The 18,133-nt window shown below is 42.1% G+C and overlaps 1 protein-coding gene across 1 annotated transcript in view; it reads right to left on the minus strand.

Annotated features, from left to right (window-relative positions):
* The window catches only part of LOC126284025 (roundabout homolog 2-like), a 1,608,695-nt gene that overhangs the window by 98,300 nt on the left and 1,492,262 nt on the right, over nt 1-18,133 (minus strand). Inside the window, exon 3 of the mRNA XM_049982578.1 lies at nt 5,572-5,725. Coding sequence (XP_049838535.1) covers nt 5,572-5,725 — 154 coding nt within the window. The remainder of the gene's footprint in view (nt 1-5,571; nt 5,726-18,133) is intronic.

Genomic DNA, 18,133 nt, shown 5'->3' on the forward strand with positions numbered 1-18,133 from the left:
AACGCGACCACCAATGTCGCGATACGATAAATCGCAATCGCGATAGGCTACAATCCGACCTTTATCAAAGTCGGAAACATGGTGGTTCGCATTTCTCCTCCTTACACGAGGCATCTCAACAACGTTTCACCAAGCAACGCCGGACAACTGCTGTTTGTGTATGAGAAATCTGTTGGAAACTTTAATCATGTCAGCACGCTGTAGGAGTCGCCACCGGCGCCGACCTTGTGTGAATGCTCTGAAAAGCTAATCATTTGCATATCACAGCATCATCTTCCTTTTGGGTTAAATTTCGCGTCTGTGGCACGTCATGTTCGTGGTGTACCAATTTTAATGGCCAGTAGTGTATTTGTCTCCAGACGTCTTGAAACGTCCACTTAGGAAAATTATACAAGACTGTGCTTAAACTGACGCACAATAGTTTTTAGCGCAACGCAATCTGACTTTCAATAATCGCTACAAGAGAATGGCCCTGACTAACATTAACCTATATGTTTCACAAATCACTTACCTCACAAAAATCTTCGTTACTCGAACTACTGCAATACAGCGAGCGCCACTACTGCCAGCTAACTAAAAGATTCAAACTACGGAAGTCACTAACTACTGATAGGCACAGTTAGCAAATGAAATATTTTAATAGAGAACAAACAATGTATTTACCTTTATAGTCATAATATATATGTATATATATATCAGTTCATGACACCAATTCTTACAAATTTCAAAACTCCGCCATCTCTCTCCCCACGTCCACCACTGCTGGCGGCTCACCTCCAACTGCGCAACGCTACACACTGTTAGCATCCAGCTGCCGCTGCCCAACACTACAATGGCGAGTATTATAACAATGCCAACCAGCCACAGACTGCACACGGCATAGCCAGTGATTTTCATACAGAGCGCTACGTGGCGGCGGCGTTACCAATTAAAAAAAACCTAAAAATCCTACTTACAGTCTGAATACTTCCAGTTTATGTCTTTACAAAGAGCTGAAATGGTATGCCAGCGCTTCCTAGCTGTGCTGTAGATTTTTTTAGCGTTGATGCCGTCTAACAACCAAGTTTGTTTCTGAAGAATAAGGTATACATATAGTATAACCTTGTGTGTATTTGTGTAAACTCTTTATTCAGAAAAATGATTCAAAATTTCAGCGGATTAAGGCGGGGTTAATTATACTTTTAATTCTTTGTTTTGTATCTTTTCACTCTCGACCCGAGGGAGTGGAGTGAACTGCCCCACATCCGGTCCACTGTACAGCTCCGGTTCCATTCAGCCAATTATCAGACTAGCTGATAGTGGGGCGAATGGGGGATCCCATTTGGGAATAAATGGGACGGAGTTTACCAATTCCGGTCGACACCATGCAACTGTCGACAACCCCTCACGAAAACTGTGGTGGGAACCGGGGTATAGAAACCAAACCACATTAATTGAAGAAAACCAGCCTTTCTTGAGGATGTCCCAACCGAATACGTTTTATTCACTTCAAAGAATGATTACACAAACGTATTCGTCTAATTCCTGATGGTATAAAATGTGCCGTGAAAATTTTTGATTGGAAGCGAGAGCGCCTGTGACTAGCGCTTCTCATTGGAGACTGAATCTGGGTAAATCAGGCAAACGTGACATTAATTCGACGTCACGTGCAATATCGACGATCGCAAGATCGGCTATCGACTTTGTGACAAGAAAGAACATGAATATAATTGTTCTTTGATTCACTCGTTTGCAATTTCAGCTGCCCTCTTAGGTCCCTGTCTAACCACACAGTCGGAATATTTGTGAGGAAAAAAAAATACAAATTTTATTGCAGCTCATCTTAGTCGCAGCATTTAAAGCTGTACTAAGTTCCAAACAATCCGCACATATCGGAAATCGCCATGTATTCGGAAATGAAGAGCCAAGTATTAGCGAAAAGGCATGAGTTTTATTGTTGCTCGTTTCCGCCCCTGCAATCAAAGCTGTCTCATAGGTTCACGCCTAACCATATCCTCGGAAAACTCCACACATTCGTAAATAAACAGCGAAATATTTGTGACAAGGGAAAATATGAATCCAGGATGAGATTTTTCACTCACATATGAATGTTAATGCTCCCCGCTTCACTCCCAGCAATTCAAATTGTCCTCTTAGGTTCCTGTCTAACTACGCACTCGAAAGGTGGCGCAAATTCGGAAATAAAAAGCCAAATATGTATGAGAAGGACGAATACGAATTTTATTACTGCTCGCTTCAGCAGCAGCAATTTCAGCAGTCCTCTTAGCTTCCTGCCTAACCACATACTTGAAAATCGCTATATATTTATTACATCCTTCGTTCTTAGATCAGATTGAATATAAATAACGTCCAGTATTGCAGAACACACTTGTATTACATTCATAAGAAAGTAATAGGACACGTTAACAACGCTAACATGTAAAAAAGAAATTAGCATGTAATGGGAAGCGGACCAACAACTTTCGATTCCAGAAATGACGACGTTATTCATTACGCTTGCACGTACCTATGCGATGTTTAAGTCCGCTCTCGGTTATCATGTTTCATCTTGAGGGCTTTTGTCGTTGATGTGTTATTAAGTGACATTTAACGGTGATGTGTCTGTTAGTTTTCAGTGCTCTGTTACCTTGAAACGGCACAGGGCTAATGCAGATTATAACACAAGTGTGTTTCAGTCTTAATTTGCAAACTGCTCACGATAATAAGTCACTCCTTAGAACTCTTACACGAAGCATTAACTGTCGATAAATCATTGTGTGACACTTTATCACAACAATAATTATAATAAACCATTCCAACGATGTGTTTTCATATATCTCCGTCCGCCTGACTAGTTGTGTGGTTACGTGCTTCCCTCCCATGCAGCGGGCCCGAGTTCGATTCCCGATGGGGCTGGGGATTTTATTCACTCGTGGACTGGGTGTTGTGTTGTCCTCATCATCATTTCATCCTCGTCACCGACTCGCAAGTCACAGAATGTGGTGTCAACTGCAGTAAGACTTGTAGTTGGCGGCCGAACTTCGCCGGATGGGTCCTGGCGGCCAACAATGCCACACGCTCATTTAATTTGATTTGTACATCTCCGGTATGCGCGTATGAAATATTGTGAAAGTCCTATATCGAATGCTAACAAAAGTCGATAGACGATCATGCGGTCGTCGATATTGTGTGTGACCAGGAATTGTGTGACGAGGTTACCCACCGAATCTCGTTTACAAGGGAGGCTCATTTAGTACGGACGCTTATAGCGATCTGTATCAGTTTTGTTAAATACGTATACTATTGTTGGCCGCCATCAGGGTTTATAATAATTTAAAATCATTTGTACGACAAAATGGAGTCCGATCAATGTCATTTCGATTTTTTCTGAGAGTACTGTTTTCAAGGGAACTGAATTTCTGAATTTCAAGGTAAATATCATTTTTATTTATCCAAAAGTGACTAATATAAGTCTGTGCCTAATGAGCATTGCCAAGGCTTTTCGGAAATTGATTTCTCAATGTTTCTCGGCGAATCTGCTACCACGGTCAGTTCATCGGGAGAATTGTTAATCCGTTGCGATCTTTGTGAAGATCTGCGTGTCTAGCAAGGACATCTATAGGTCAGCTGAATATTACAGTCGCACTAGTGCAGTCTCCGAGGCTTCTTTATATGAAAGTAATCCCAATATAAGGTTTTCAGTCCACCGAATGTTATTTAGCGGAGCGACGAAAAATTTGGAGACCACTGTGGGGGACTTCTAAAAGTTCTCTGGAATTTTGTGAACTCTTCAAAAATGTTTCGAACTCAGGACATCTTTGGATAATTAACTGGTCATAAGAATAATAAAGAGATGTAATTAATAATATAAAACTAATAACATAAACATTTAAGTAAAAAGAGAGCTTTCTGAATTTGAAATAAAATCCTACAATCGTCCGTAAAAATAACAATAAATAATAATTTTTAGCCTTTTGATATTTTATGGATTTTAGAGCCCATGTGTATGGGACATTTTTTTCATGTTTTGGTCCCCCGCTGAAAGTGCCTATCCTACAATAGTACCGGTACTATGTAGATGTCAGAGGTATCAGAACGATGTTTGCTCACAACTTTCGACTCTGTTGTTTCTGGACCAGCCTCCCTTACATTAAATACGTTTACCCTTGTAGAGTAAACGTCGAAAAGTGCGAAGCCGTTCTGTTCACAAGAAGACCGAAACTGCTGCGCAAACGTCAGCACTGTAACCCAATAACACTACATGCACTCCCAATACGTTTCCGCGAGAAGGTCAAATACCTCGGTGTCTGGCTGGACAGGAAACTACTCTGGGGTGCCCACATTCAACACGTGCCCAACAAAGCAAACGCGAGGCTCAAACAACTCTACCCTATGATTAACAGGCGTAGTACACTGAATAGGAGGGTGTCCAGGTCCATGTACATGACACTTTTTCGACCCCTGATGACGTACGCAGCCCCTGTCTGGGGATACGCTGCGCCCACACGCTGCGTCGTCTGCAGCTCATACAGAAGAAAGTATACAGAATCATAAGCAAAGCTCCGCGCTACACACGCACCGTGACCTTCGCCGGGAATATCGGCTAGATGCCATCTTGTAGTTATTCCAAAAGCTCTCCACACGACTGTCCATTAACACGATACACTAGCGCAACCCTTTTATCCTTTCTCTGGGTAACTACGACCACTACCATAGATGGAAACATAATAGACCAAAGGCACTACTGGCTAGGAACTAAACATCTATGGTCCATAGCACACTAACACGACAGTACTGGCGAGCCCCTGCAACATAGCTACTACTGGTAACCCCAGATGTTCGACCAGCCGAAAAACAAGCAACCGCAGGGAAACTGTACTGTACACAGCACGTAAACCCCCTGTACTGTCTGTGAGCCGATCTATGACCGATCGCCCACTAATGTATAACGACCTCGAACTGTCGCAGGGACGCAGCAACTGCAGCCAGCCCGCAAAGAGCTCCAGCAACGACAAAGGTAACGATGCACGATACCTCGACTAACACAACCACACCTTGCATGCACTGTCGCAGCTAGCAAGCCGCTACTGCCCTTACTACCCGTCCTACTGTCGCAGAGGTTTTTTTTTCCCTTGGCGCTTGCCTTGCCACTTTTTTTCCTCTGCCCTTACAACCGCTACCCTTCGATCGTTTTCGTCCACTTTTTATCTCCTGATGGACCATATTAATGAGTAATCTTACCCAGACGCATGGATAACATCACAGCCCACATGCTGATTCAATAACTAACATGTTATACGGAGGTGACAGTAGAACTTTTGGTTTTTTCACCACGTTGGTGTGGGCGTGGAGGGGCCCCATCCTTTGAATACCCTTGCCCATCATACCTGAAAGTTTGTAACATCACCACGGAATTGCTCTGTCTAAGAGATTGTGCAAGTTTATTTCTGTAGGTTATAAGGGAAGAGGTTTTTATATTAGTAACTAACAGTTCTTCAAGAACTTGGGGTCGCCGCTAAAGGAGTGATCACAAGGAGACGTGGATGGGTTTTAGTTCCAGCAATTAGCGCCTCGCCAGTGAGTGCGGCTTACCTCTTGTTGGAGTCGAGGTCGAGCGGGTGGCCGTTCTTGCGCCACGTGACTGAGGGCTCGGGATGACCCCTTGGGGGACCACACTCCAACAGTGCCGTGTCCCCCTGCGCCACGCGCGTGTTCTTTGGCTCTGCACGGAATTCGTCGCGCAGCACTGCAACACACAAATACGTCCTCATCAGAGACGAGAGTCGTGCCAAAGAACCATTTCTGATGCTAAAAGTCTATAGCCTCAAAATGAAAATTAACTTGACATTGCACCTTTGAACACCTCTCTCTCTCTCTCTCTCTCTCTCTCTCTCTCACACACACACACACACACACACACACACACTGCTCACATTGCTTCTGTCTGTTCTTATACACCACTAAACTCCGAATCTTTAAAAAATCGAACTCACAAACATAACACAACTACAAACGTCTAATTTCTTTACAAATCAGTTACATTGCTAAATTGTTGAGTGTCCTCGGGGGGGGGGGGGGGGGGGTACGGTAGTGGAACGTGACCAAGAGAGCTGTGCCAGGCAAGACCACACCAGCCACATTCGTGGTAAGGAAGGACCTTAGCTTATGTGCATATGACTGTCTCCTGGATTCCACATTCTGTGTGCAGGAAACCAATACAAGCTCAGGTTAGGCTGCAAGTCGGAAGAAAGGACAAAAGAGACTGGGAAACATTTTTTGCCCTTTTAAAACGAAACATGAGAAGGCCGGTGTTCTTTTGGGTGTGTTAGTTTCGAGTATTTTCTCCTTTCTTTAAGTGATCAAGTTGTAAGTAGGTTGTTTACATTCTCTTATTGGTAACGCCACGTAGCGCTCTGTATGAAAATCACTGGCTGCGCCGTGTGCAGTCTGTGGCTGGTTGTCATTGTTGTAATACTCGCCATTGTAGTGTTGGGTGGCTGGATGCTAACAGCGCGTAGCGTTGCGCAGTTGGGGTGAGCCGCCAGCAGTGGTGGACGTGGGGAGAGAGATGGCGGAGTTTTGAAATTTGTAAGAATTGGTGTCATGAACTGCTATATATATTATGACTATTAAGGTAAATACATTGTTTGTTCTCTATTAAAATCTTTCATTTGCTAACTGTGCCTATCAGTAGTTAGTGACTTCCGTAGTTTGAATCTTTTAGTTAGCTGGCAGTAGTGGCGTTCGCTGTATTGCAGTAGTTCGAGTAACAAAGATTTTTGTGAGGTAAGTGATTTGTGAAACATATAGGTTAATGTTAGTCAGGGCCATTCTTTCGTAGGGATTTTCGTTGTCAGATTGCGTTGCGCTAAAAATATTGTTGTGTGTCAGTTTAAGCACAGTCGTGTATAAATTTTTCTAAGGCGACGTTTCAAAGTCATTTAATTTTTAATAATGGTTTTCTCAGATCTATGAACTTGTAAATAATTGATACTGCAGACGTTAACGCCATACTGAAGCCACTGGACCCTGGAGGGTGGTTTACTGAGAACCAGAAGGCAAGAGGTTTGGGTAACAGACACAGTTAGCAGAGAGTCACGTTTTATTGATGATTTAATCACTTAATTAGAAACAAACGGTCTCTAGTAGGATACAGACTGCATATTATTCTAAGCGTGATAGTACACAATAGATATTGCCCATCCAAACAAGAAAAAACTTGTCGAATAAACGTCAGTAAGCAAAACACATAGTTTCTGAGATTGAAAACTGGTTGCATTGGCGCTCCGGTAAACATGATCAACAGAGTATTTTCATGTCTTTGTGCATCCGGGTACTCTAGGTACACACCAGTCTGAGCATTGGTTAACCTGCAGTTATCTGTGTTATTCTAGTTGTGAGGCACCGTAGTTTCAATTGGGTTAGAGAGTGTGTTTATTTCCAGAAAATACTTGCAGCCTTGGGTAATTAACGTGGTGTTTACCTTCTTGCACAATATTTGTCTTTACTGTTGTACTATTTGTGTGTATGAATAGTTCAGCACATTCTCTTTTCTCATTTCCACTGCTACTACTCGATAACCGACATGGAAATAATTTCTGAAGTATTTGGCAAACCCGTGCTCCCGACGTAGAAAATTATCCTAGTTGCTGAGACACACTCGTTAAGCAGTTCGGCAGACTTTTCCAGGCTCCTAGCCATAACTGCTAACAAAGTAAAGGGGCTGAAGCTCAATTCCTTGATATTTTAGGGAGTTTCGCCAAAAATTTCACGCCCTTTAAACTTCACTTCCCTAGACTGTTTCCAACTTTGTATACGTAGATTCATTTACTAACAAAACTTGTCACTGTAATGCTTTGGCAACATTCTCAAAATTTTATTGTTCCACTTTCCACGGCGAGATAGCTGCAGAATACTCTTGTGGACTTTAATTTACTTCAGGAAGAGTGCCAGATTTTCTGCGAAGGCCGCATTATGGCGCTGATGCACCGCACTGGCGCCCCGTGACAAATGATGCTTCCCTGGGGAAACAAATGCCTGCGAAGAGCACTGCAGCAATAAAGAAGGCAGAGGCGGCTGCAGGAACGGACTCCCTTGGCGATAAGGGCGGCGGTGGACGGAAACGGGAAGTGCTGTCCGTTTGCCCAGACACCATCGGAAGCTGTTCTTGGTGCAACGACTTCATCGCATATTGCAGTATTGATTCTGGTACTACTAATACCTTCAAACAGCTCATCGGGTGTACTGTACTCATATTTTAGCATTACACTTAATGTTAAATATCTGGTAAGAGCAATACTTACAAAACTAATTCTACACTAGGAACAGCCAGTCTGTTCTTAATCGGTGAGATTTGTAGATTATGTGATCGAAGGAACTGTATATTTCTTTTGCCGAAAATACCTGAATGTTTGTTTTGTTTCTTTTCCCCTACACAGCTAAGTTGTCGAAAACAGACAAACCTTCGCTTTTTCATTGCCGATATTTCCTTATAATTTGTTAAATTTACTCGTTATATCTCATTTCGTCCGTATTTCACCAACCATTTTTCCTGTATTTATTTAACTACTGTAGAACAATGTACGGGATTTGAATTTAAAGCTTTTTATTAGCATCTGAAACAACTAATTAAATAAATATTAAAACAGGGTTAACAGTCCATTTAACATGTATAAACCTAGAAAAGGCGTATGCTACTGTAATATACATAATTTGTGACTGTGATTAGGAATAATGGTGTAGTAATACTACAGCATGCGTCATATACTGTGAGTGAACCTCTTCAGCGAAAATGGGTAACATGAAATCGCATGAGTTACAGATCAACAGAAGGCTTTAAGAGAGTTTTCCACTGCCACCTCTGTTTAAAATGTATATGAAAGAAGTGTTAAAGATATCCGGAAGTAAATGTCTCTCCTACTTGCTGATGACCTTTGCCAAAGATAGTGGCGGCTGTAGTTATATACTGCGGAATCTGTTGCACAACATGACAAATGGAGTTTGAAAATAAGCGCAAATGAAACTGAGAATAAGACAGTAACCAGTAAAAACAGCATGATAAAAAAATGATGGAAATTTTAATATTAAATGTTGTTCTTCTGATTATATCTCTAGGTATAACTACGATTGGCAAGAGTGTGGAAGATATTTAAGACAAGATTGGACAAGGCAAGAACGTTATTGGGCAAAATTAAACTTAGTATGCATATGCAGTGTTTTTAACAACATGATCATGTCTACACGACTATAAGCATTGTGACGAATATTCGTGAGCCCAGCACGTTAAACTGGTATCTTATAACAAGCCTGCGTTTTAGGAGCACTGTCACAGGAAACAATGAAAGCTTTTTTATAAATCACTTCGTATTGTCCAGTGGTTATATTTTCGATTCCCCATCCCCCTCTGATATTCTGAAGAGGATGAAACAGTACACAATTGAAAATAGCTTTGTCTTTGTCCTGTGATTAATTTCAATATTTCGCGTGGTCGCTAAATTTTAAATCCATCTTCTTGTGTTTACAGTTGCGGATGTTACAGATGAAATGTTTGCAGATTGACAGAAGGCAATGTACCAGCGATATCGCATTTGTGTAGCAATTCATGTACGTATCAACAACAGAACGTGACGTGAAATCAATATCTGTATGTGATTGTTTTCTGTGTCTGTACGCCGACGTGAAACTAGTAATATAGGAGTATATATATGGGATCCCAGATATCAACGAGAAGAAGATTACACATGAAAGGATCGTGATTACATTTCGCTGTTTCGTTAATCCTCAGATTCACGAGCTTGTAATTTCTACGAAATATTTTCGAGCAACGATCTTCGCTCTTCAGTCGTAATCTTGCAACTTTATTAATAACAGGAAAGCAGCAAGTACTTTGTAGCAGTAGATTATCAGATGGCGCCGAGAAACAAAAGTTTCGTTAAAAGTAATTTAATAAAATTCAGTAGATGGATAAGTACGCATTTTCTTTAATTAACAAAGAATCTGTCTTTGTTACGAATGTCATTGTATGTAGATGCTGCCTGATACAAAGTCCTAAATGGTTTGAGAAATTGATGTTAACCACATTCAGTAAACGAATAGTTTGAATCAAGCTCTGAACATCTCATTGATCGCGAAATGTGTTAGTACCCTCCATCATCGTGGTATATTAATCTTTCATAAGAGCTCTTATGAAACGATAACGTTCAAAAGAGTATTGCAATTACGACCGTTTGTTGTCTCTGTCGGATTACATTTGTAAACCATCGAGTAATCACTGATGATTCTCAGCGATCACACTTTTCAGTTCAGCAAAATAAACATGCAGTCCATTTTCGTTAGAGTTTGAAGGTAGTGTTAACAGGAGGGGGGATCCAATATTAGAATCACAATTTAAAAGCGCTTTGGAGGGCTTAAGATCAAATAAGGCAGAAGGAATGGATAAGATTCCATTGGAATTTCTGAAATAACCTAGGGGAAAGGTCTATTCACGTTGGTGTGTAGAATGTATGAGTCTGGCAATATGCCATCTGACTTTCGGGAAAAAAACATGCACATAATTCCGAAGACTGCAGAAGCTAGGAAATGGGAGAATTATCGCACAATCAGCTTAACACCTCATACACCCTAGTTGCTGACAAGAATAATATACAGAAGAATGGAAAAGAAAATTGAGGATGTGTTAGATGACGATCAGTTTGGCTTTAGGAAAGGTAAAGGTACGAGAGACGCAATTCTGACGTGCGGTTAATAATGGAGGCAAAACTAAAGGAAAGCCCAGACATCGTTATAGGCGTTCAATAATGTCAAACGGTATAAGATGTTTGAAATTATGAGAAAAATAGGATACACTATAGAGAGAGGCGTGTAATATACAATATGTACAAGAGCCAAAAGGGAATGATAAGAACGAAGCGCTCTGATTGAAAAGGGTGTAAAACAAGGATGTAGTCTTTCTTCCCTACTCTTCAATCTGTACATCGAAGAAGCAATGATGGAAATAAAAGAAAGGCTTAGGAGTGGGATTAAAATTCAAGATGAAAAGATATCAATGATACGATTCTCTCATGACATTGCTATCTTGAGTGAGTGTTAAGAAGTCTGAACAGTCTAAGGAATACAGAATGTGGATTGAGAGTAAATCTAAGAAAGACGAAAGTAATGAGAAGTAGCAGAAATAGGAACAGCGAAAAACTTAACATAGTGATTGACGGTCAAGAAGTAGATGAAACTAAGGAATTCTACTACGTAGGCAGCAAAATAACCAATGGCGGACGGAGCAAGAAGGACATGAAAAGCAGAGTAGCATAAAAGGGCATTCCTGGCCAAGAGAAGTCTATTAGTATCAAACGTAGGCCTTAATTTGAGGAGAAATTTCTGAGAATGTACATTTGGGGCACAGCATTGTACGGTAGTGAAACATGGGCTGTGCTGAAACCGGCACAGAAGAAAATCAAAACATTCGTGATGTGGGGTTTCAGACGAATGTTGAGTATTAGGTGGACTGATAAGGTAAGGAATGAGGAGGTTCTGCGCAGAATCGGAAAGGAAAGAAATATGTAGAAAACACTGGCAGAAGGGATAGGATGATGACTTCAATGGTACTAAAGCGAGTTGTAGAGGGTAAAAACTGTAAAGGGAGACAGAGTGGAATACATCCAGCAAATAATTGAGGATGTGGGTTATAAGTGCTGGTGGGCCACATCAGACCAGTCAAAAGATTGCCTCACGAACCTTCCGTGAGTGATTTGTTTTTTTTATTTTTCTGTATGTAACATGTTTCTTTTTTCTCCCGAACGTTATGGAGGAGGAGGAGATTACTGTTTAACGTCCAGTCGACAATGAGGTCATTAGAGACAGAGTACGAGCTCGGATTAGGGAAGGATGGGGAAGGAAATCGGCCGTGCCCTTTCTAAGGAACCATCCCGGCATTCGCCTGGAGCGATTTAGGGAAATCACAGAAAACCTAAATCAGGATGCAGGATGGCCGGACGCGGGATTGAACCGTCGTCCTCGCGAATGCGAGTCCAGTGTGCCCCATACGTTCGTTATGTAGTGTACATTCTGCTTATTTTCATTTTTACTTTTTAAATCTTGAAAATATGCAGTTCTTAAAAGACCTATGGTGACAGATACACAATTTTCTTAGAAGGTTTGCATGTTGGTGCCTGTGACTTAAGAAAAAGAAAAGAGCTCTCACGTTCGCTTATCGACTAAAATTTGGATCAATTCGAAAGTATAGTATTTTTCCATCTTTAAATATGGTTCCAAGACAATGTTGCCCACCCTTACATTAAATAAGGTGATGTGATATAATGACTTTCAGTCTGAAATGGATTAGAAACAGAAAAATTGAAAACATATTTTTGTTTGCTGGTGACGAGCTGTGAAGTTACAGCAGACAAAGAAACCTGCCTATCCAAATTAACAAGTATCGTCTTATGGGATTTGTGAGCAACTCAAGAAATTATCTTATTTTCCAAATTAGTATTGGCTCTGAGCACTATGAGACTTAACAGCTGAAGTCACCAGTCCCCTAGAACTTAGAACTACTTAAACCTAACTAACCTAAGGACATCACACGCATCCATGCCCGAGGTAGAATTCGAACCTGCGACCGTAGTGGTCACGCGGTTCCAGACTGAAGCGCCAAGAACCGCTCGGCCACTACGGTCGGTCCAAATTAGTATTCTAGGCCTTATTTGTAGCGTAGCACAAACGTACAACGTTTCATGGCTCAACTGTGTAACATGTCTCTTTAGTTACATCTGTAAACCAACATCAAGTTTAAGGCCTAATCGTCAATACTTTGTGTATGTAAACAGTTTTAAGGCAAAAATTTAAGTAAACTACACGAGATGTTATCAAGTATTACAGTTTTCCGATATAATACTCATAAACTCACTAAAGATAGCACAGAAAATGCTGAAACATACTTGCGTAAGGGAAAAAGAAAACGAACTGCTTCTTGCATAAGGTGGAATTTCTCTCCAAGATAGGTTGTAGGTATGCCTATTTGCTACTGTGTCGGTACCAAGATAATCTGCTTCATCGCAGTTCTTCCAAAATGGAGATGACTCTCGAATTTCGTAACTTTCGTCTGTTATTTGAGTGGGCGGAAGAAGGGGAAGGAGGGAATGTAGGGGAAAGAGAGGGGTGAGGACAAATAGAGGGAGAAGCAGCAGACGAGGAAGAACTGTTATCTGTTCGAATGCGGAGGCAGGGGAGCGATCAATATAGGAAAACGCAGTCCAATTAAATTTGTTCTCAACTCTCATTAATCACGAACGGTTATTGAACGGGCGACGCTATAAAAACCAACCACCGGATTCGGTGATAAATGGAATTTTAGACAAAGGCATAACGCTTATTCGGGACGAATTCGCTAGGCCGCGCCCGCGGAACTTTGCTGATTGCAGCGGCGGACCGTTATTTCCGGGACGTTTTTAGCGTTATGTGCGCGCAGCGCCGCCTTGCCAATTTTGTTGGTGACGTCACATTCGCTCCCGGACTGGCACTGAGGCGTTCCCGGCAAGAAAGCGCGAGAACGTGAGGAGCGTAAGCAGTGATATCGCGCAAGTGACTGTGAGTGGTTCCTTACTAGTGTGATCCATATGATTCAGAACAGTTCAGCGTGTTTTTTAGTTACGGCATGTGGCAGAGGGTACTTCGTGTACCACTGTCGATTGCCCCTTTTCCTGTTCCAGTCACGAACGGTGTACGGAGGGAATAACTGTTTGCACGTCTCTGCGTCAGTGCTAATGTCTCTTCTTTTGCCTTCGTCGTCTTTCCGTGAGGTATTCGTAGGAGGAAGCAATATGTTGGTTTTCGCCTCTGGGAATGTACGCTCTAGGAGTTTTGAAAGTGACCTACACTGTGATGCACAACCCTTCTGTTATTGAATCTATCGCTGGAACTGGATGGGCGTGGTGCTTTCGCGCATACTCAATGACCCTGTGGCGAAATGCGCTGCTCTTCTTTGTATCTCAAGTTCCTCTACCAGTCCCACCTGAAAAGGGGCCCACACTGGCTAACAATATTCAAGTATTGGTAGGACGACGGTTTTGTAAGAGTGGATTAGATACTTTGTTGGTTTCGTCGATTCACAGCAGGAAATCCTCAAGGATTTGGAAACATGTCAGGAAAACAAAAATACATTACACTGTAATGTTGTTGTTTAATTTGTTATGAAAGCGGTGCTGATAGACAATAAAACCGGGTTAAAAGCTGCGAGCTGTCTGGGGAAGTTAACCTTGCATTACTGAGCAACTGTTTCACCAAGTATCCAGTCTAGCTTACCAAATTCCCAACCTGACTAACATTGGAAATTTATTTTAACATTGATCATTGAAATTTCAGCATATTAAACTTGAGTCATAACTAAGCTGGTGCCTTATTTAGGACTGAAAATGTGAGTTTGTAATCTTACGGAACACATCGAATATGGAGCCAAGATTGGGAGACTGCATACAACACTGCATTCATAAAATAACACACGAAGAACGTTGAAACATATGCAAGAGGAAATTAACCACAACCAACCGATTCAATTTTCACCCAAAGAAGTTACGTTCGTAGCGCAATCCTGTCCGTCATGTAATAACTACACAGTGGTATACTAAATTCATACTAACTCTTTGTGAAATCTTCCCGAAAAGAATAGCTGAGGGCTACTTTGATGATTACACCACATGCTTCATGTGGTCAACTTGGTTTACACAAAGAGTGTAACTCCACAATAATTTTTATAATTAAAATAAATTAGATCGAAAAGCAATTTACAAAAGAAAAACTTCGAACAGGTTATTATCGTCTTACTATTAACCTGATGGGTCAAACAACTGTATAAGCACGTGGTACTGGTCTCACAAAGTACACCGCACGTGGGTTGAACATAAAGAAAAATTGCTATATTGAAAAATATTGTCAAGACGAGACGTTATAATCTCACGCACATTCGCATTTAAGATTGATTATCTTAGTTAGAGTTACTGATCAACACGTGATTCCACTTTACTCACAAAGTAGTGACAAAGCAACTACCGGAAGATATTCTGAATTTCACACTCGAATTACACTGCGTTTCAATTTAAGATAACATTAGATATTTTAGAGCTAAACCTGAAATAAAAGTGATTAAATTTTCAGTTAGTGTTTCGATACAGTGTATCGATCCGTGAAACTGTTTCAGTGTTTCGGAACGGCTGTGGTTCACTGTTTCGAAACAGTGGTGTTTCATTCCGCCCCTGTCTCGGATAACCGGACAAGATACGACCTCGAGCCAGACACAGAAACTGTATCGTTGTTTCAAAATAAGGCTGTTTCAGTCCACCTGTGCTTAGAACGGACTAATGGTATCGAAACAGCGATGTTTCATTCAGCTGTGTCGGACGAGATTCGGACTCGGCACAGGTACTGAAACACAACAGACCACTTCGTGAAACACTTTCAAGAGTGTCGAAATCTTTTTGACAAGCAATAGCATGAAGCTTAAGATATCCGAAAATAACGTTTCGTTTCTATCTGACTGTCCTATTCCGAAATGGCGTAACATCTGCTTTATAAACACTAACCAAACAATAAAACAACGCATACTATTCATATTCAAAATAATAAATATGTGAAAATCTTTCAGTTAAATTACACTTTTTTTATAACATACGTTTCTCTGTTCATATACAGTAATCATATTAAGAAACGCAAGTAAGCCTACAACATTTTGAATAAAAAAGGCGTAGAGTGGCAGTTATTAGACATATACATCAATTTGATGTAGGTATAATTGATAGCAATCTGTTTGACATATCACTGATAGTGTAATGGTGAACGGAAAGGGCTGGGAGGCAAGGCGAATTTATAATAACGGTTCGAAACACCTTGAAAGGCAAAATTTTTTTGTGTTAAATTTTGTTATTTATTCGAATTATCTGTGAGTCCTTACTCAATGTGCCTATTATCCACAATGATTCCCTTTGTGTTCATGGAAATGAGCAGGATGGGTATATTACCCGTACTAACGGAATGTGAGAAACCCAGTAGCACGTCCGTAGTTTCTGCAGTTTGCTCCCACCTCCAGTTCCGTTCGTGGTGGTTCTTCTGTCTTCAGCTATGGCTGTCCTCAGCCAATTGAAAAGTATGAAAGTCACACGACACGAAAGCAGTGCATTTGCTGCATGAAATACGAAATGCGTATACGCCTAAGTGATAGTTTCATACTTTCTGCAATATGATCAGCGCTGTCGCTCCTCATTTGTGTTTATATGGACACACTGATACAGTAGACATTCAAGATGATAAATGTGTAGGTTTATTAGATTACAAAACACAAACTGCTTCACTGTTTCGAAATAGCGTATCGAAACATTACGTTGTATTGTTTCATTTCTTTCGAAACAGTTACGTGTTTCAGTTTGCACACCTCTATTGAGCACTGTGTACGATAGCAACGACTGACAAAAGATTGCAGGCGACGGAAGCTGGCACGCACAGTGACTCCAACTTGCGGGGGAATCCCCCCCCGTGGCGCTGAAGGCAGGTTACGGGCAGTCCGCGGTAGCCGGCGGTAGCCGGGGATCCCCCGGACGACGGCAGCGCACCTGGCGGCGGGACGCTCAGGTGACGTGCAGCTAATCCCGGCAGCGCGCCGTCGCCGTTAACGACCAACCGCGCCGCCCTGCGCCCACGACGGGGCAGGGCTCGTTACCCGCCCTGCTTGTTAACAGCCCTGTCCTGTGGCGTCCTTGTGGCCCACCTGTGCAGCCGACTCTGCGCCATCTCGCTACTTTCTGTTACCCTCCTTGTGTAGCACCTCTACTATGCAAGCCGTGTTACGGTGACTCGGATATGTAGACAGGCATAGTTGAGGTCTACAGGGTGTTACAAAAAGGTACGGCCAAACTTTCAGGGAACATTCCTCACACACAATTAAAGAAAAGATGTTATGTGGACATGTGTCCAGAAACGCTTAATTTCCATATTAGAGCTCATTTTAGTTTCTTCAGTATGTACTGTACTTCCTCGACTCACCGCCAGTTGGCCCAATTGAAGGAAGGTAATGTTAGGTTCGGTGCTTGTGTTGACATGCGACTCATTGCTCTACAGTACTAGCATCAAGCATCAACAGGTAAGTGTTCATCACGAACGTGGTTTTGCAGTCAGTGCAATGTTTACAAATGCGGAGTTGGCAGATGCCCATTTGATGTATGGATTAGCACGGGGCAATAGCCGTGCCGCGGTACGTTTGTATCGAGACAGATTTCCAGAACGAAGGTGTCCCGGCAGGAAGACGTTCGAAGCAATTGATCGGCGTCTTAGGGAGCACGGAACATTCCAGCCTATGACTCGCGACTGGGAAAGACCTAGAACGACGAGGACACCTGCAATGGACGAGGCAATTCTTCGTGCAGTTGACGATAACCCTAATGTCAGCGTCAGAGAAGTTGATGCTGTACAAGGTAACGCTGACCACGTCACTGTATGGAGAGTGCTACAGGAGAACCAGTTGTTTCCGTACCGTGTACAGCTTGTGCAGGCACTATCAGCAGCTGATTGGCCTCCCCAGGTACACTTCTGCGAATGGTTCATCCAACAATGTGTCATCCTCATTTCAGTGCAAATGTTCTCTTTACGGATGAGGCTTCATTCCAACGTGATCAAATTGTAAATTTTCACAATCAACATGTGTTGGCTGACGAGAATCCGCACGCAATTGTGCAATCATGTCATCAACACATATTTCCTCTGAACGTTTGGGCAGGCATTGTTGGTGATGTCTTGATTGGGCCCCATGTTCTTCCACCTTCGCTCAATGGAGCACGTTTTCATGATTTCATACGGGATACTCTACCTGTGCTGATAGAACATGTGCCTTTACAAGTACGACACAACATGTGGTTCGTACACGATGGAGCTCCTGCACATTTCAGTCGAAGTGTTCGTACTCTTCTCAACAACAGATTCGGTGACCGATGGACTGGTAGAGGCGGACCAATTCCATGGCCTCCACGCTCTCGTCACCTCAACCCTCTTGACTTTCATTTATTGGGGCCGAAAGCTCTTGTCTACGCAACCCCGGTACCAAATGTAGAGACTCTTCGTGCTCGTATTGTGGACGGCTGTGACACAATACGCCATTCTACAGGGCTGCATCAGCGCATCAGGG

The sequence above is a fragment of the Schistocerca gregaria genome, chromosome 1, assembly GCF_023897955.1.
Source record: "Schistocerca gregaria isolate iqSchGreg1 chromosome 1, iqSchGreg1.2, whole genome shotgun sequence".
Classification (NCBI taxonomy): domain Eukaryota; kingdom Metazoa; phylum Arthropoda; class Insecta; order Orthoptera; family Acrididae; genus Schistocerca; species Schistocerca gregaria.